The sequence below is a fragment of the Coregonus lavaretus genome (genome assembly GCF_964263955.1).
Source record: "Coregonus lavaretus genome assembly, chromosome: 5".
NCBI lineage: Eukaryota > Metazoa > Chordata > Actinopteri > Salmoniformes > Salmonidae > Coregonus > Coregonus lavaretus.
Window position 1 is genome coordinate 59,774,439 of NC_139992.1, and position 17,873 is coordinate 59,792,311.

The window sequence follows — 17,873 nt, forward strand, 5'->3', positions numbered from 1 at the left end:
TTTTTTACCAACTTTTGGAACCTGCAATTTTTTTGTCCGAAACATAAATGGCTACCATGGCCTTGTTTTGCTTCTTTGAAAATGAATACTTGCTTCCTTCTTTCTTTCCTAGATGTAAATCAATCACAGATCTCACATTAAAGCGGTGTAGCAGAAGCCTAGCGTTCACCTAACCAGTCATGTAAGATCAGTATTTATTTCAAGGGAAGGAAGGATGCATTTTCAGGTCAATGCCCCTGTACTGTGAATAGAGGCAGTGAACAGACTCCTTATCCCGTTGGCTCAGTGAGACAGACATAACCCAGACCTCTCCCAATCAAATTAGTGTAAACAATGGCATACAGACATAGAAGGAATTTGAGGACTGACCTCAAGAACAGTTACATAACTACCATTCAAGTGTACAGACTTTTCTCTCTCTCGACTGTATAATGCTTGTTTACTTAAAATGCTCCTTCTCCCACAAGTGTGTGTGTGTGTGTGTGCGCGCACATGTAGCTGTGTACATATCTGTTTGTGCCTGCATGCGTGTGTGTTCCCCAGTTGTATAGTCTTGTTGACTCAGGCACATCCATGCAGGCATCCCTTTCTCCAGTTTCAGCATCAGTCTGGACGCACAGGCAATCCTCACACACACACGACGAGGATCTCTCATCTCATGTACTATCACACTGAGCAACATAGATCGTTACAGGATTACAGATCACTATTAAACTGAGATTCAGTGATATGATGTTGCCTCGGGCAGCAGATGAACTGATGATATTGCAGATGTGCACGATGCAAGACATTGCACTCATACAAAGTATCTGCGCATGTGCACAAGTACACTTCTGTTACAGGAGTTTCCAGATGAACAAAAAGGAGAGCAGTAAAGTCAATCAAAAATCTATCCGGTTCTTACAAGTTGCAGCAGGGAGACACCACCCAACACAGAAGCAGAGGAAAAGTCTTGCTGGCATTCTCTGAACTGGCCCTTATTTCCGAATCAGACGGGAAACTGTTCTGTCAACATTAGCCCTAGGGGTTTGAAGGAAACCCAAATAAGGTAGTGATCTTTGTCTCCTGCTACAGAGTTATAAACATCATCTACTACTGAAAACAGTACTCTAACAGAGCAGACACAGTAGTCAGACGATCATCAGTGATCAATCATCAAACATTGTCCACAGAATGTCATCAATACAACAGTAAATAATCAGTGTATCCTCAGTCCTTGTACTTGGACCATAGTAACTTGCTCTGGCATCAATCTCTATTAACAGATATGAGAGCAATCCATAACATTCAGCATCAAGTCTAGTGACCATTAACTCACATCACAACATAGCTGCGGGACAAGAACAGAAGAAAAGTTAAACTTCGTGCTTCAAGCGCTTAGTTGTTGTGGACCATGGCCTGACACTTGTTTACTTTGTGCATCGCTGAGTCTACCTTGTGCATCGCTGAGTCTGCCAGCTAGACACACCCCTTAAGTATCTCCAGTCAGTTCATACATATAAAGCCAGAGTCAGACCATCTGCAACAGTCGGACCCACCCACATTTCAACAAACATGCACTATATATACAAAAGTATGTGGACACCTCTTCAAATTAGTGGATTTGGCTATTTCAGCCACACCCGTTGTTGACAGGTGTGTAAAATTGAGCACACAACCATTGAATCTCCATAGACAAATATTGGCAGTAGAATGGCCTTACGGAAGAGCTCAGTGACTTTCAACGTGGCATGCCACCTTTCCAACAAGTCAGTTTGTCAAATTTCTGCCCTGCTAGAGCTGCCCTGGAGCAACAACGGCACACAAGCCTTAAGATCACCATGCACAATGCTAAGCATCTGCTGAAGTAGTGTAAAGCTCGGCGCCATTGGAATCTGGAGCGGTGGAAACGCGTTCTCTGGAGGGATGAATCACACTTCACCATCTGGCAGTTCGACGGACGAATATGGGTTTGGCGAATGCCAGGAGAATGCTACCTGCCCCAATGCATAGTGCCAACTGTAAAGTTTGGTGGAGGAGGAATACTGGTCTGGGGCTGTTTTTCATGGGTCGGGCTAGGCCCCTTAGTTCCAGTGAAGGGAAATCATAACGCTACAGCATGCAATGACATTATAGACGATTCTGTGCTTCCAACTTCCAACAGTTTGGGGAAGGCCCTTTCCTGTTTCAGTATGACAATGCCCCCGTACACAAAGTGCACAGTGCACGACCTCACTAATGCTCTTGTGGCTGAATGGAAGCAAGTCCCTGCAGCAATGCTTCAACATCTAGTGGAAAGCCTTCCCAGAAGAGTGGAGGCTGTTATAGAAGCAAAGGGGGGACCAACTCCATGTTAATGCCCATGATTTTGGAATGAGATGTTCGATGAGCAGGTGTCCACATACTTTTGGTCATGTAGTGTATGTTGGTTCATCAGAGATCACCTCCTCAATTTACCAAGGAGCTACAGTACTGTGTAATGGTCCGCAAGCACCCACAACAGCTTAGTCGGTTATAATAGTGCTGAACAGACGATGAGACGAGCCCAGCATAGATCAGCCCAAATCAGAAATGACTGGTGCTAGCATTAGCTCAAATTATACCTAATCTTCCAAAAAGCCTTGGTTGTTGCTCAGCACATCTAAAATAAGCTCCCACTGGATCCTAAAGTCACATGTCCCCCTTTTCATTCTATACAGTTGTGGTTCAGAATCTGACAGCCAATCAGAAAGTCCTCCCCCTGATATCCCCCAGACACCTTTGCTGATTTTAAGAGCTTCCAGGGAGGCAGTTACAGCTGCCTTTCTCTGCTGGATCTCCGCTTCCCTTTTCTGGGGCAGTCAATCTGACAGACTCCACAAAGCATGGAGGGAGAGAGGGAAAGAGTCATAGTGAGAGAGAGGGGGACTTTCAGTCCTCAAAACAGTACAGTGGGACATTGTTATTGTTATGGAAACATGTCTCTAATACAATAAATCCTGTTTTAGCTTTGTCTGTCCCATTGCATGCATTTTTTATTTATTATTTTTATTTAACCTTTTTATTTATACAGGTTTTTCTTATTGAGATAAAATCTATTTTTCAAGAGAGAACTGGTCCGACAGCAGCAGGAGGAACAAAGTTTCAGACTAAACAACTCACATACTCTAACACAAAACTGGAGACACACATACAGTACAACTATTACGTAAAGAAACACAAATTAAATCGAGATGGAGAGGTGAAACAATCAGCAGTTTCGCTTAAACCCAGCTTTCCGGATGTCATTTCCTCATTCATTTGGAAGGTTGATTAGGAAGGAGAGAATCACAGTGTGTAAATTAGAATGGTTCGGCCTAGTTGGCAATGTACTATACATTCATTGGTGACTGGATCTTTGACACCACATAGCAGTCTGGTGGTGACAAATGCTTGTTCAGGGATCTCGTGATTGCATTTCACTGAGACTTGTCCAGTGTTCACTGCTTTTGCTGTGCGTGCAGTGCATCGGGTAAGAGTACTGACGTGTTTTGTTCTTTGTGTCACCCGTCTGTCTGCCTCTGTCCTTCATTTTCCTCTCCATGTTGTCTTCTCCTCTTTCCTAGTCTTGAGGTCTCTGTCTCAATCTTTGCTTGTTGGACAGCGTAAATTTGAAGTAGCAGAGTGGACAACGGTGGCTGTGTCTTCCACCCGTCTTTGCTCCTGGATTGTTCACTGCACTCAAGAAATAATTATATTTTTACATTGGCCAGAGAGAGAATGGTCAGAACTTTAGGTACAACACACTGCAGAGCTTATATGGAAGGCTAAGTTCTGCAGCCTCCACATGAAACATTACTGACACCACCATCTGAAAGCTAAAGCTGTAGCAAGCTACCATAGTTATTAAGTGGCCGAGGTAGACCACATCTCTGAAGCGTAACCCATCACTAAGACCAAGGGTTTCCGGTTATCTAACCAACCCGTTGAGAGCTCCCGTAACTACATCTCCAAACTTTAAATTTCCTGCTTTGGCCTTTCCCCTGCAGCCACCATGCGTCCCTCACTTGCCACAGCAGTCCTTCCAAGGACCCGTAACCATCCCCACACAGCCCACCCCCACAATGCACACGGATTGTCCGGACATGTGGGGCGGGAGCACCTGTCTGCGCCGCGGAGGCGCAGCCCGCACCTGCGACACACGCTCAGCCCGGAGAACCTGCGGAGCCTGGCAGAGCGTGGCGGCGCTGCCGGGTACACGGCTTCCGTGGTGAGCAGCCCCATGGGCCTCCCGAGGGCCAACAGTGACACAGACTTGGTGACGTCGCAGAGCCGCTCGTCGCTGACGGCGTCCACGCTGGAGTTCACGCTGGGGAGGGGCGAGAACCTGGTCATCTCCTGGGACATCAAGGAGGAGGTGGATGCCACCGACTGGATCGGCCTCTACCACATCGGTGAGACACTCAGCATGTTCGTTTCACAATGGGGTAGTTAGTAACTAGGAACGTTTAAAGTAGAACATGTACTGGTTGCCCCCAGGGATACACAGTTATGTTATAGTCCAGTACAAACACAACCTTATTCAACTACTCAACTAATATAGCCCTTGATTAGTTGAATAAGGAGTTGGTAGTACAGGTGTAAACAAAAATGGTCTAACCCAGGGGTACCCCGCCAGAACAAGGTAAACACTATTTAGCCTTATCCAGCTACTGGTAGAGCATTGAATCAAGGGTTGAAAGAAATGTTCACATTTTAGTTTTATTATAGTAGTGTTTCTTTGATTTGGACTGACAAGGCAAACTTTTTAACTAATACTACTGATCTGACTGAACTGATTCTAGCTGTTGTGTAGGACTGGCTGATTCTAGCTAGTTATGTAGAGAGTTGAGAAATGCAAGTCTCTGGTGCAGGAGACTACAGAGTCAAAAAATGAAACTGGAGCTGTTGAAGTTCCACAGAAGGGAAGACTGAGTCAACACAAATACTTCTATAACACACAAATACCATCACATAGAGTACCAGCCAAAAGTTTGGACACACCTACTCATTCCAGGGCTTTTCTTTATTTTTACTATTTTCTACATTGTAGAATAGTAGTGAAGACATCAAAACTATGAAAAAAAACATATGGAATCATGTAGTAACCAAAAAAGTGTTAAACAAATCAAAATATATTTTATATTTGAGATTCTTCAAATAGCCACCCTTTGCCTTGATGACAGCTTTGCACACTCTTGACATTCTCTCAACCAGCTTCATGAGTTCTCCTGAGTGGCGCAGTGGTCTAAGGCACTGCATCGCAGTGCGAACTGTGCCACTAGAGATCCTGGTTCGAATCCAGGCTCTGTCGCAGCCGGCCGCGACCGGGAGACTCATGGGCGGCGCACAATTGGCCCAGCGTCGTCCAGGGTAGGGGAGGGAATGGCCGGCAGGGATGTAGCTCAGTTGATAGAGCATGGCGTTTGCAACGCCAGGGTTGTGGGTTCGTTTCCCACGGGGAGCCAGTATAATGAAACTGGCTCTCATGAGGACCGCCACAGGAAAGGAAGACCCAGATTTACCTCTGCTGCGGAGGACAAGTTCATTAGAGTTACCAGCCTCAGAAATTGCAGCCCAAATAAATGCTTCACAGAGTTCAAGTAACAGACACATCTCAACATCAACTGTTCAGAGGAGACTGCATGAATCAGAACTTCATGGTCGATTGCTGCAAAGAAACCACTACTAAAGGACACCAATAATAAGAAGAGACTTGCTTGGGCCAAGAAATACGAGCAATGGACATTAGACCGGTGGAAATCTGTCCTTTGGTCTGATGAGTCTGAATTGAAGATTTTTGGGTCCATATGCCATGTCTCTGTGAGACGCAGAGTAGGTGAACGGATGATCTCCGCATGTGTGGTTCCCACCGTGAAGCATGGAGGAGGAGGTGTGATGGTGTGGGGGTGCTTTGCTGGTGACACTGTCAGTGATTTATTTAGAATTTAAGGCACACTTAACCAGCATGGCTACCACAGCATTCTGCAGAGATACACCATCCCATCTGGTTTGGGAAGAGTGGGACTCTCATTTGTTTATCAACAGGACAATGACCCAACACACCTCCAGGCTGTGTAAGGGCCATTTGACCAAGAAGGATAGTGATGGAGTGCTGCATCAGATGACCTGGCCTCCACAATCCCCCGACCTTAACTTAATTGAGATGGTTTGGGATGAGATGGACCGCAGAGTGAAGGAAAAGCAGCCAACAAGTGCTAAGCATATGTGGGAACTCCTTCAAGACTGTTGGAAAAGCATTCCAGGTGAAGCTGGTTGAGAGATTGCCAAGAGTGTGCAAAGCTGTCATCAAGGCAAAGTGTTGCTACTTTGAAGAATCTCAAATATAAAATATATTTGGATTTGTTTAACACTTTTTTGGTTACTACATGATTCCATATGTGTTATTTCATAGTTTTGATATCTTCACTATTATTCTACACTGTAGATAATAGTAAAAATAAAGAAAAACCCTTGAATGAGTAGGTGTGTCCAAACTTTTGACTGGTACTGTATATATACACCTAGACTATCCTGGGTGGTCTCCAATACAGTGCATTCAGAAAGTATTCAGACCCCTTGACTTTTTCCACATTTTGTTATGTTACAGCCTTATTGTAAAATTGATAAAAGTCCCCCCCCCCCCCCCCCCTCATCAATCTACACACAATACTCCAAAATATGACAAAGCAAAAACAGGTTTTTAGACATTTTTACAAATGTGTATATATATATATTTTTTTTTTTATAAATGTGTGTGTGTGTGTGTGTGTGTATGTATATATACACACACACACACACACACAGTGGGGAAAAAAGTATTTAGTCAGCCACCAATTGTGCAAGTTCTCCCACTTAAAAAGATGAGAGAGGCCTGTCATTTTCATCATAGGTACACGTCAACTATGACAGACAAAATGAGGGAAAAAATCCAGGAAAATCACATTGTAGGATTTTTAATGAATTTATTTGCAAATGATGGTGGAAAATAAGTATTTGGTCAATAACAATTGGTCAATACTTTGTTATATACCCTTTGTTGGCAATGACACAGGTCAAACGTTTTCTGTAAGTCTTCACAAGGTTTTCACACACTGTTGCTGGTATTTTGGCCCATTCCTCCATGCAGATCTCCTCTAGAGCAGTGATGTTTTGGGACTGTCGCTGGGCAACACGCACTTTCAACTCCCTCCAAAGATTTTCTATGGGGTTGAGATCTGGAGACTGGCTAGGCCACTCCAGGACCTTGAAATGCTTCTTATGAAGCCACTCCTTCGTTGCCCGGGCGGTGTGTTTGGGATCATTGTCATGCTGAAAGACCCAGCCACGTTTCATCTTCAATGCCCTTGCTGATGGAAGGAGGTTTTCATTCAAAATCTCATGATACATGGCCCCATTCATTCTTTCCTTTACACGGATCAGTCGTCCTGGTCCCTTTGGAGAAAAACAGCCCCAAAGCATGATGTTTCCACCCCCATGCTTCACAGTAGGTATGGTGTTCTCTGGATGCAACTCAGCATTCTTTGTCCTCCAAACACGACGAGTTGAGTTTTTACCAAAAAGTTATATTTTGGTATCATCTGACCATATGACATTCTCCCAATCCTCTTCTGGATCATCCAAATGCACTCTAGCAAACTTCAGACGGGCCTGGACATGTACTGGCTTAAGCAGGGGGATACGTCTGGCACTGCAGGATTTGAGTCCCTGGCGGCGTAGTGTGTTACTGATGGTAGGCTTTGTTACTTTGGTCCCAGCTCTCTGCAGGTCATTCACTAGGTCCCCCTGTGTGGTTCTGGGATTTTTGCTCACCGTTCTTGTGATCATTTTGACCCCACGGGGTGAGATCTTGCGTGGAGCCCCAGATCGAGGGAGATTATCAGTGGTCTTGTATGTCTTCCATTTCCTAATAATTGCTCCCACAGTTGATTTCTTCAAACCAAGCTGCTTACCTATTGCAGATTCAGTCTTCCCAGCCTGGTGCAGGTCTACAATTTTGTTTCTGGTGTCCTTTGACAGCTCTTTGGTCTTGGCCATAGTGGAGTTTGGAGTGTGACTGTTTGAGGTTGTGGACAGGTGTCTTTTATACTGATAACAAGTTCAAACAGGTGCCATTAATACAGGTAACGAGTGGAGGACAGAGGAGCCTCTTAAAGAAGAAGTTACAGGTCTGTGAGAGCCAGAAATCTTGCTTGTTTGTAGGTGACCAAATACTTATTTGCCACCATAATTTGCAAATAAATTCATAAAAAATCCTACAATGTGATTTTCTGGTTTTTTTCTTCTCTATTTGTCTCTCATAGTTGACGTGTACCTATGATGAAAATGACAGGCCTCTCTCATCTTTTTAAGTGGGAGAACTTGCACAATTGGTGGCTGACTAAATACTTTTTTCCCCCACTGTATATACACAGTGAGGGGAAAAAAGTATTTGATCCCCTGCTGATTTTGTACGTTTGCCCACTGACAAAGAAAGGATCAGTCTATCATTTTAATGGTAGGTTTATTTGAACAGTGAGGGACAGAATTACAACAAAAAAATGCAGAAGAACGCATGTAAACATTTTTATAAATTGATTTGCGTTTTAAGATTTCTGGCTCCCAGGTGTCTTTTATACAGGTAACGAGCTGAGATTAGGAGCATACTCTTAAAGGGAGTGCTCCTAATCTCAGTTTGTTACCTGCATAAAAGACACCTGTCCACAGAAGCAATCAATCAATCAGATTCCAAACTCTCCACCATGGCCAAGACCAAAGAGCTCTCCAAGGATGTCAGGGACAAGATTGTAGACCTACACAAGGCTGGAATGGGCTTCAAGACCATCGCCAAGCAGCTTGGTGAAAAGGTGACAACAGTTGGTGCGATTATTCGCAAATGGAAGAAACACAAAATAACTGTAAATCTCCCTCGGCCTGGGGCTCCATGCAAGATCTCACCTCGTGGAGTTGCAATGATCATGAGAACGGTGAGGAATCAGCCCAGAACTACACGGGAGGATCTTGTCAATGATCTCAAGGCAGCTGGGAACATAGTCACCAAGAAAACAATTGGTAACACACTACGCCGTGAAGGACTGAAATCCTGCAGCGCCCGCAAGGTCCCCCTGCTCAAGAAAGCACATATACAGGCCCGTCTGAAGTTTGCCAATGAACATCTGAATGATTCAGAGGAGAACTGGGTGAAAGTGTTGTGGTCAGATGAGACCAAAATCGAGTTCTTTGGCATCAACTCAACTCGCCGTGTTTGGAGGAGGAGGAATGCTGCCTATGACCCCAAGAACACCATCCCCACTGTCAAACATGGAGGTGGAAACATTATGCTTTGGGGGTGTTTTTCTGCTAAGGGGACAGGACAACTTCACTGCATCAAAGGGACGATGGACGGGGCCATGTACTGTCAAATATTGGGTGAGAACCTCCTTCCCTCAGCCAGGGCATTGAAAATGGGTCGTGGATGGGTATTCCAGCATGACAATGACCCAAAACACACGGCCAAGGCAACAAAGGAGTGGCTCAAGAAGCAGCACATTAAGGTCCTGGAGTGGCCTAGCCAGTCTCCAGACCTTAATCCCATAGAAAATCTGTGGAGGGAGCTGAAGGATCTGCAAAGAGGAGTGGGACAAAATCCCTCCTGAGATCTGTGTAAACCTGGTGGCCAACTATAAGAAACGTCTGACCTCTGTGATTGCCAACAAGGGTTTTGCCACCAAGTACTAAGTCATGTTTTGCAGAGGGGTCAAATACTTATTTCCCTCATTAAAATGCAAATCAATTTATAACATTTTTGACATGCGTTTTTCTGGATTTGTTTGTTGTTATTCTATTTCTCACTGTTCAAATAAACCTACCATTAAAAGTATAGACTGATCATGTCTTTGTCAGTGGGCAAACGTACAAAATCAGCAGGGGATCAAATACTTTTTTTCCCTCACTGTATATACATACATACAGATGAAGTTGGAAGTTTACATGGAGTCATTAAAACTCGTTTTCAACCACTCCACACATTTCTTGTTAACAAACTATAGTTTTGGCAAGTAGGTTAGGACATCTACTTTGTGCATGACACAAGTAATCTTTCCAACAATTGTTTACAGACAGATTTTTTTCACTTAATTCACTTTACCACAATTCCAGTGGGTCAGAAGTTTACATACACTAAGTTGACTGTGCCTTTAAACAGCTTGAAAAATTCCAGAAAAGGATGTCATGGCTTTAGAAGTTTCTGATAGGATAATTGACAACATTTGAGTCAATTGGAGGTGTACCTTTGGATGTACAGTGGGCAGAACAAGTATTTGATACACTGCCGATTTTGCAGTTTTCCTACATACAAAGCATGTAGAGGTCTGTAATTTTTATCATAGGTACACTTCAACTGTGAGAGACGGAATCTAAAACAAAAGTCCAGAAAATCACATTGTATGATTTTTAAGTAATTAATTTGCATTTTATTGCATGACATAAGTATTTGATACATTAGAAAAGCAGAACTTCATATTTGGTACAGAAACCTTTTTTTGCAATTACAGAGATCATATGTTTCCTGTAGGTCTTGACCAGGTTTGCACACACTGCAGCAGGGATTTTGACCCACTCCTCCATACAGACCTTCTCCAGATCCTTCAGGTTTCGGGGCTGTCGCTGGGAAATACGGACTTTCAGCTCCCTCCAAAGATTTTCTATTAGGTTCAGGTCTGGAGACTGGCTAGGCCACTCCAGGACCTTGAGATGCTTCTTACGGAGTCACTCCTTAGTTGCCCTGGCTGTGTGTTTCGGGTTGTTGTCATGCTGGAAGACCCATCTTCAATGCTCTTACTGAGGGAAGATTTCGCGATACATGGCCCCATCCATCCTCCCCTCAATACGGTGCAGTCGTCCTGTCCCCTTTGACCGTCATCTTGAACTTCTTCCATTTTCTAATAATTGCGCCAACAGTTGTTGCCTTCTCACCAAGCTGCTTGCCTATTGTCCTGTAGCCCATCCCAGCCTTGTGCAGGTCTACAATTTTATCCCTGATGTCCTTACACAGCTCTCTAGTCTTGGCCATTGTGGAGAGGTTGGAGTCTGTTTGATTGAGTGTGTGGACAGGTGTCTTTTATACAGGTAACGAGTTCAAACAGGTGCAGTTAATACAGGTAATGAGTGGAGAACAGGAGGGCTTTTTAAAGAAAAACTAACAGGTCTGTGAGAGCCGGAATTCTTACTGCTTGGTAGGTGATCAAATACTTATGTCATGCAATAAAATGCAAATTAATTACTTAAAAATCATACAATGTGATTTTCTGGATTTTTGTTTTAGATTCCGTCCATCACAGTTGAAGTGTACCTATGATAAAAATTACAGACCTCTACATGCTTTGTAAGTAGGAAAACCTGCAAAATCGGCAGTGTATCAAATACTTGTTCTCCCCACTGTATTTCAAGGCCTACCTTCAAACTCAGTGCCTCTTTGCTTGACATCATGGGAAAATCAAAAGAAATCAACCAAGGCCTCAGAAAAAACATTAGAGACCTCCACAAGTCTTGTTCATCCTTGGGAGCAATTTCCAAACGCCTGAAGGTACCACGTTCATCTGTACAAACAATAGTACGCAAGTATAAACACCATGGGACCACGCAGCCGTCATACCGCTCAGTAAGGAGACGCGTTCTTTAATTTAATTTAATTTTAATATGCCATTTAGCAGACGCTTTTATCCAAAGCGACTTACAGTCATGCGTGCATACTTTTTTTTTTTTGTGTATGGGTGGTCCCGGGGATCGAACCCACTACCTTGGCGTTACAAGCGCCGTGCTCTACCAGCTGAGATGAACGTACTTTGGTGCGAAAAGTGCAAATCAATCCCAGAACAACAGCAAAGGACCTTGTGAAGATGCTGGAGGAAACAGGTACAAAATAATCTATATCCACAGTAAAACAAGTCCTATATCGTCATGACCTGAAAGGCCGCTCGGCAAGGAAGAAGCCACTGCTCCAAAACCGCCATAAGAAAGCAAGACTACGGTTTGCAACTGCACATGGGGACAAATATTGTACTTTTTGGAGCAATGTCCTCTGGTCTGATGAAACAAAAATAGAACTGTTTGGCCATAATGACCATCATTATGTTTGGAGGAAAAAGGGGGACGCTTGCAAGTCAAAGAACACCATCCCAACCGTGAAGCACGGGGGTTGTAGCATCATGCTGTGGGGGTGCTTTGCTGCAGGAGGGCCTGGTGCACTTCACAAAATAGATGGCATCATGAGAAAGGAAAATTATGTGGATATATTGAAGCAACATCTCAAGACATCAGTCAGGAAGTTAAAGCTTGGTCGCAAATGGGTCTTCCAAATGGAAAATGACCCCAAGCATACTTCCAAAGTTGTGGCAAAATGGCTTAAGGACAACAAAGTCAAGGTATTGGAGTGGCCATCACAAAGTCCTGACCTCAATCCTATAGAACATTTGTGGGCAGATCTGAAAAAGCATGTGCGAGCAAGGAGGCCTACAAACCTGACTCAGTTACACCAGCTCTGTCAGGAGTAATGGGCCAAAATTTCACCCAACTTATTGTGGGAAGCTTGTGGAAGGCTACCTGAAACGTTTGATCTAAGTTAAACAATTTAAAGGCAATCCTACCAAATACTAATTGAATGTATGTAAACTTCTGACCCACTGGGAATGTGATGAAAGAAATAAAAGCTGAAATAAATCATTCTCTCTACTATTATTCTGACATTTCACATTCTTAAAATAAAGTGGTGATCCTAACTGACCTAAGACAAGGAATTTTTACTAGCATTAAATGTCAGGGATTGTGAAAAACTGAGTTTAAATGTATTTAGCTAAGGTGTATGTAAACTTCTGACTCAAGCTCCTCTCAAGCTCTGTCAGGTTGGATGGGGAGCGTCGCTGCACAGCTATTTCCAGGTCTCTTCAGAGATGTTTGATCGGGTTCAAGACGGGCTCTGGCTGGGCCACTCAAGAACATTCTGAGACTTGTCCCGAAGCCACTCCTGTGTTGTCTTGGCTGTGTGCTTTGGGTCGTTGTCCTGTTGGAAGGTGAACCTTCGCCTCAGTCTGAGGTCCTTGGTCACTTCCCTGACCAAGCTCTAGGAAGAGTCTTGGTGGTTCCAAACTTCTTCCATTTAAGAATGATGGAGGCCACTGTGTTCTTGGGGACCTTCAATGCTGCAGATTTTTTTTGGTACCTTTCCCCAGATCTGTGCCTCGACACAATCCTGTCTCTGAGCTTTATGGACAATTCCTTCGACCTCATGGCTTGGTTTTTCGCTCTGACATTCACTGTCAACTGTGGGACCTTATGTAGACTGGTGTGTGCCTTTCCCAATCATGTCCAATCAATTTATTTTACCACAGGTTGACTCCAATCAAGTTGTAGAAACATCTCAAGAATGATCAATGGAAACAGGATGCACCTGAGCTCAATTTCGATTCTCACAGCAACGGGTCTGAATTCTTAAATAAGGTATATCTGTTTTTAAAGAATTATACATTTGCAAACATTTCTAAAAAACGGTTCTTACTTTGTCATTATGGGATATTGCGTCTAGATTGATGAGGGAGAAAAAAACAATTTAATCCATTTTGGAATAAGGCTGTAACGTAACGAAATGTGGAAAAAGTCAAGGGGTCTGAATAATTCTGAATGCACTGTATTAATGCCCTGCTTAGGGTCAGGATTTTGATTGTAAACTACACTGAACAAAAATATAAACGCAACATGTTGTGTTTCATGTTTCATGAGCTGAAATAAAAGATCCCAGAAATGTTCCATATGCACTAAAATGTGTTTACATCCCTGTTAGTGAGCATTTCTCCTTTGCCAAGATAATCCATCCACCTGACAGGTGTGGCATATCAAGAAGCTGATTAAACAGCATGATCATTACACAGGTGCATCTTGTGCTGGGGACAATAAAAGGCCACTCTAAAATGTGCAGTTTTATCACACAACACAATGCCACAGATGTCTTAAGTTTTGAGGGAGCATGCAATTGGCATGCTGACTGCAGTAATGTCCACCAGAGCTGTTGCCAGAGAATTGAATGTTCATTTCTCTACCATAAGCCGCCTCCGTTGTTTTAGAGAATTTGTCAGTACATCCAACTGGCCTCACAACCGCTGACCAAGTGTATGACGTCGTGTGGGTTAGCGGTTTGCTGACTTCAGCGTTGTGAACAGAGTGCCTCATGGTGGCGGTGAGGTTATGGTATGGGCAGTCATCAGCTATGGACAACGAACACAATTGCATTTTATCGATGGCATAAATACCAGAAATACCTGGAAAAGATCCTGAGGCCCATCTGTGAGCAACAGATGCATATCTGTATTCCCAGTCATGTGAAATCCATAGATTAGGGCCTAATGAATTCATTTAATTTGACAGATTTCCTCATATGAACTGTAACTCAGTAATATCTTTGAAATTGTTGCATGTTGCATTAATATTTTTGTTCAGTATATATTAAGTGGCACACTGTATAAGGCTACTTAGGCTAAAAACAACTTCTCCAACAACTTTTTCATATTAATTCATATAATGAGCCACATATTGTTTTAATAATAATAATATGCCATTTAGCATACCTACAGTATAACCAATTTGGTTCTATACGAGAATGCATACCCACTAAATACATTCAGGCAACAAACTCAATAGTATTTATCTAACACAAACTATATGCAATCGCATTAGGCTTGTCTAACAGTCCTCTCTAATACTCATTTACCAGTTTACCAATATAATAATTGGCTGTGGGACGAGTCAGTCAACCTCCAAGAAGCTTCTGAATCCTCTATCCACCCGCCCCTTGACCTGTCTGGATTTCCCCCCTTCCTCCTTTAAGGAAGAGGGATCCCAATCATCCCTGTCAGGTGAAAATATGAGAGGAGGGAGAAAGCAGAGAAAGCAATCCATGCAGGGATCCCTTTAGCTATCGATCACGAGGCCATCATGCACTTCATTACCAGCGTCAGGGTCTTAATCCCCCTGGGGTGCTGCATGCTTTCCCACTTTCCACAACTAAGCAGACATTCAATGATATCACCCCCCCCCCCCCCCCCCCCCTCCTCATCTTTTCCCCCACATCATGCTGCTTCGTGCTTGTTTAGTTCAGCCTGAAGTGGTCGTTCACTATAAGGGGGTGAAAGTGCTACGTACAGGGGAATTCCCTCGGTTTTAACACTGTGGGAGGTTTCAATTTCTTGTCCTTTGTGTTAGAGGTTGTAGAGAATGTATTTTAGGCACTACATTTACGAATTAAAGGATAATTGTCTGAGTTTGAAGTATCTGTTGAGGTTATGGTATGGGGCAAAACAGACATTATACATGGAACAAGAGTTGATAAGGCTGCAATGTGGAGCGTAGATATGTGCTGTTCAGTAAACATCTGACCATAACATTAGTTTTCATTGGGGTCAACCATTTTCAAGGTTGTACAATAATCAAACATTTTGTCAGTCACTGTCACGTCTTTATAGACCACAACACACACGCACACACACATGCACACACACTCATTTAGAACCACACACAAACTGAGTGGACTGACGAAGCTTCTTTGTTCCCCGGCCGGCTCAGATGAGACCAGCCCGTCTAATGTGTGGGACTGTAAGAATCGTGGGGTGAATGGGACACAGAGGGGCCAGATCGTCTGGAGGCTGGAGCCTGGGCCTTACTTCATGGACGGTGAGTGGGAGGAGAGAAGACGAGAGGAGAGGAAAGGAAGGGAAGGAGGGAGTGAAGGAAAGAAAGAAAGCATCAATATGATCAAGTATGATGTGGAAATGAAGTTTCAAAGGGTCTTTGAGCAATAAGTGCGGTCCAATGGGATGAGATTAAGAAAGGGGGAGAGGCAACGCTTAATAATAAACAGGTTTTGATCCAAATGGCACCCTATTCCTTATGTAGTGCACTACTTTTGAGCAGGGCACATAGGGCCATTATTCTACTGGGAAGGTAATTGCACTGCAATTATATAGTACACTACTTTTAATTGAATTGTTAATTCTGTAATACATGTAAATACAAGTAATTGTGAGCAAGATTTTTGCATTACTCTGTACATACTTCCCTCTTAACAAGGAAGATTAGAAGTCACGTCTCACAATTGAGATTCAGCTAGCCAAAGAGTTGGTGAAGAGAGAAAAATAGAAGTTGTGTTCATATCAACAATCTTTCTATTTCCCTCTAGCTGAGACCAAGATCTGCTTCAAGTACTACCATGGTGTCAGTGGAGCCCTGAGAGCAACCACCCCCTGCATCACTGTGAAGAACCCTGGAGTCCTGGTGTGTGTGTATGTCTGTCTGTGTGCATGCATGGTGTGTGTGTCTGTGTAGCTCAGTTGGTAGAGCATGGCGCTTGCAACGCCAGGGTTGTGGGTTCGTTTCCCACGGGGGGCCAGTATGAAAATGTATGCACTCACTAACTGTAAGTCGCTCTGGATAAGAGCATCTGCTAAATGACTAAAATGTCAATGTTAAAATATACAACTTCTCTGCGTCTCTCAGGGAGAAGGTCAAAGTGAGGGGAAGTCATCCACAGATCATCCTCGCAAACTAATCAGCTTTACTTTAACAGGTGAGGTGTGGTTTGGCTAAAACCAGGTAAATGTCCTCATTGACTCTGTCTTAGAAAAGGTGTACACTCTATAGTTCCAATTCAAATGATTTAGTAGAAGATTGCCAACGTTTTGGCAGCAAACTGCTTTTGTCAGGGTTTCCCTTATTGATTAATCTTATTAATCAATAAGATTAAACTTGATTAAACATATTAATCTAATCTGCTACCACTTTATTCAACCTTTTTATTCCTCCTTACATGTCTTATTCCCACTTGAAAATAAGAGGTTCTAACTTTGCATTGGTGCAAATGCTCACAAGATCTGACCCTAAGTGTCCTAACGTGAATGGCAATGGACCTCACATCTTACATGCAGGCAGCTTTACAGTCAGCCTCTATCATTGACTGAAGTTTCCTCCAACTGGCCTCAAAATTAACGAACTGATTTCTATTTCAAAAGTAGGACACACCTACTCATTCTACATTGTAGAATAATAGTGAAGACATCAGAACTATGAAATAACACATATGGAATCATGTAGTAACCAAAAAAGTGTTAAACAAATCAAAATATATTTTATATTTGAGATTCTTCAAATAGCCACCCTTTGCCTTGATGACAGCTTTGCTCACTCTTGGCATTCTCTCAACCAGCTTCATGAGGTAGTCACCTGGAATGCATTTCAATGAACAGGTGTGCCTTGTTAAAGTTAATTTGTGGAATTTATTTCCTTCTTAATGCGGTAGGGGGGGGGGGTATACAGAAGATAGCCCTATTTGGTAAAAGACCAAGTCCATATTATGGCAAGAACAGCTCAAATAAGCAAAGAGAAACGACAGTCCATCATTACTTTAAGACATGGTCAGTCAATATGGAAAATGTCAAGAACACTTGAAAGTTTCTTCAAGTGCTGTCGCAAAAACCATCAAGCGCTATAATGAAACTGGCTCTCATGAGGACCGCCACAGGAGTGGAAAACCCAGAGTTACCTCTGCTGCAGAGGATAAGTTCATTAGAGTTACCAGCCTCAGAAATTGCAGCCCAAATAAATGCTTCACAGAGTTCAAGTAACAGACACATCTCAACATCAACTGTTCAGAGGAGACTGCGTGAATCAGGCCTTCATGGTTGAATTGCTGTAAAGAAGCCACTACTAAAGGACACCAATAAGAAGAAGAGACCTGCTTGGGCCAAGAAACACAAGCAATGGACATTAGACCGGTGGAAATGTGGCCTTTTGGTCCGCTGTGTCTTTGTGAGACGCGGTATGGGTGAACGGATGATCTCCGCATGTGTAGTTCCCACCGTAAAGCATGGAGGAGGAGG

The 17,873-nt window shown here is 43.3% G+C and overlaps 1 protein-coding gene across 1 annotated transcript in view; it reads left to right on the forward strand.

Annotated features, from left to right (window-relative positions):
• Window positions 1-3,991: 3,991 nt before the first annotated feature.
• Window positions 3,992-17,873, forward strand: part of hecw2a (HECT, C2 and WW domain containing E3 ubiquitin protein ligase 2a) — a gene marked incomplete at its 5' end in the record, with an annotated part of 51,451 nt that continues 37,569 nt past the window's right edge. The window contains 4 exons of the mRNA XM_084161717.1: window positions 3,992-4,391; window positions 15,565-15,672; window positions 16,178-16,272; window positions 16,495-16,564. Coding sequence (XP_084017843.1) covers window positions 3,992-4,391; window positions 15,565-15,672; window positions 16,178-16,272; window positions 16,495-16,564 — 673 coding nt within the window. The remainder of the gene's footprint in view (window positions 4,392-15,564; window positions 15,673-16,177; window positions 16,273-16,494; window positions 16,565-17,873) is intronic.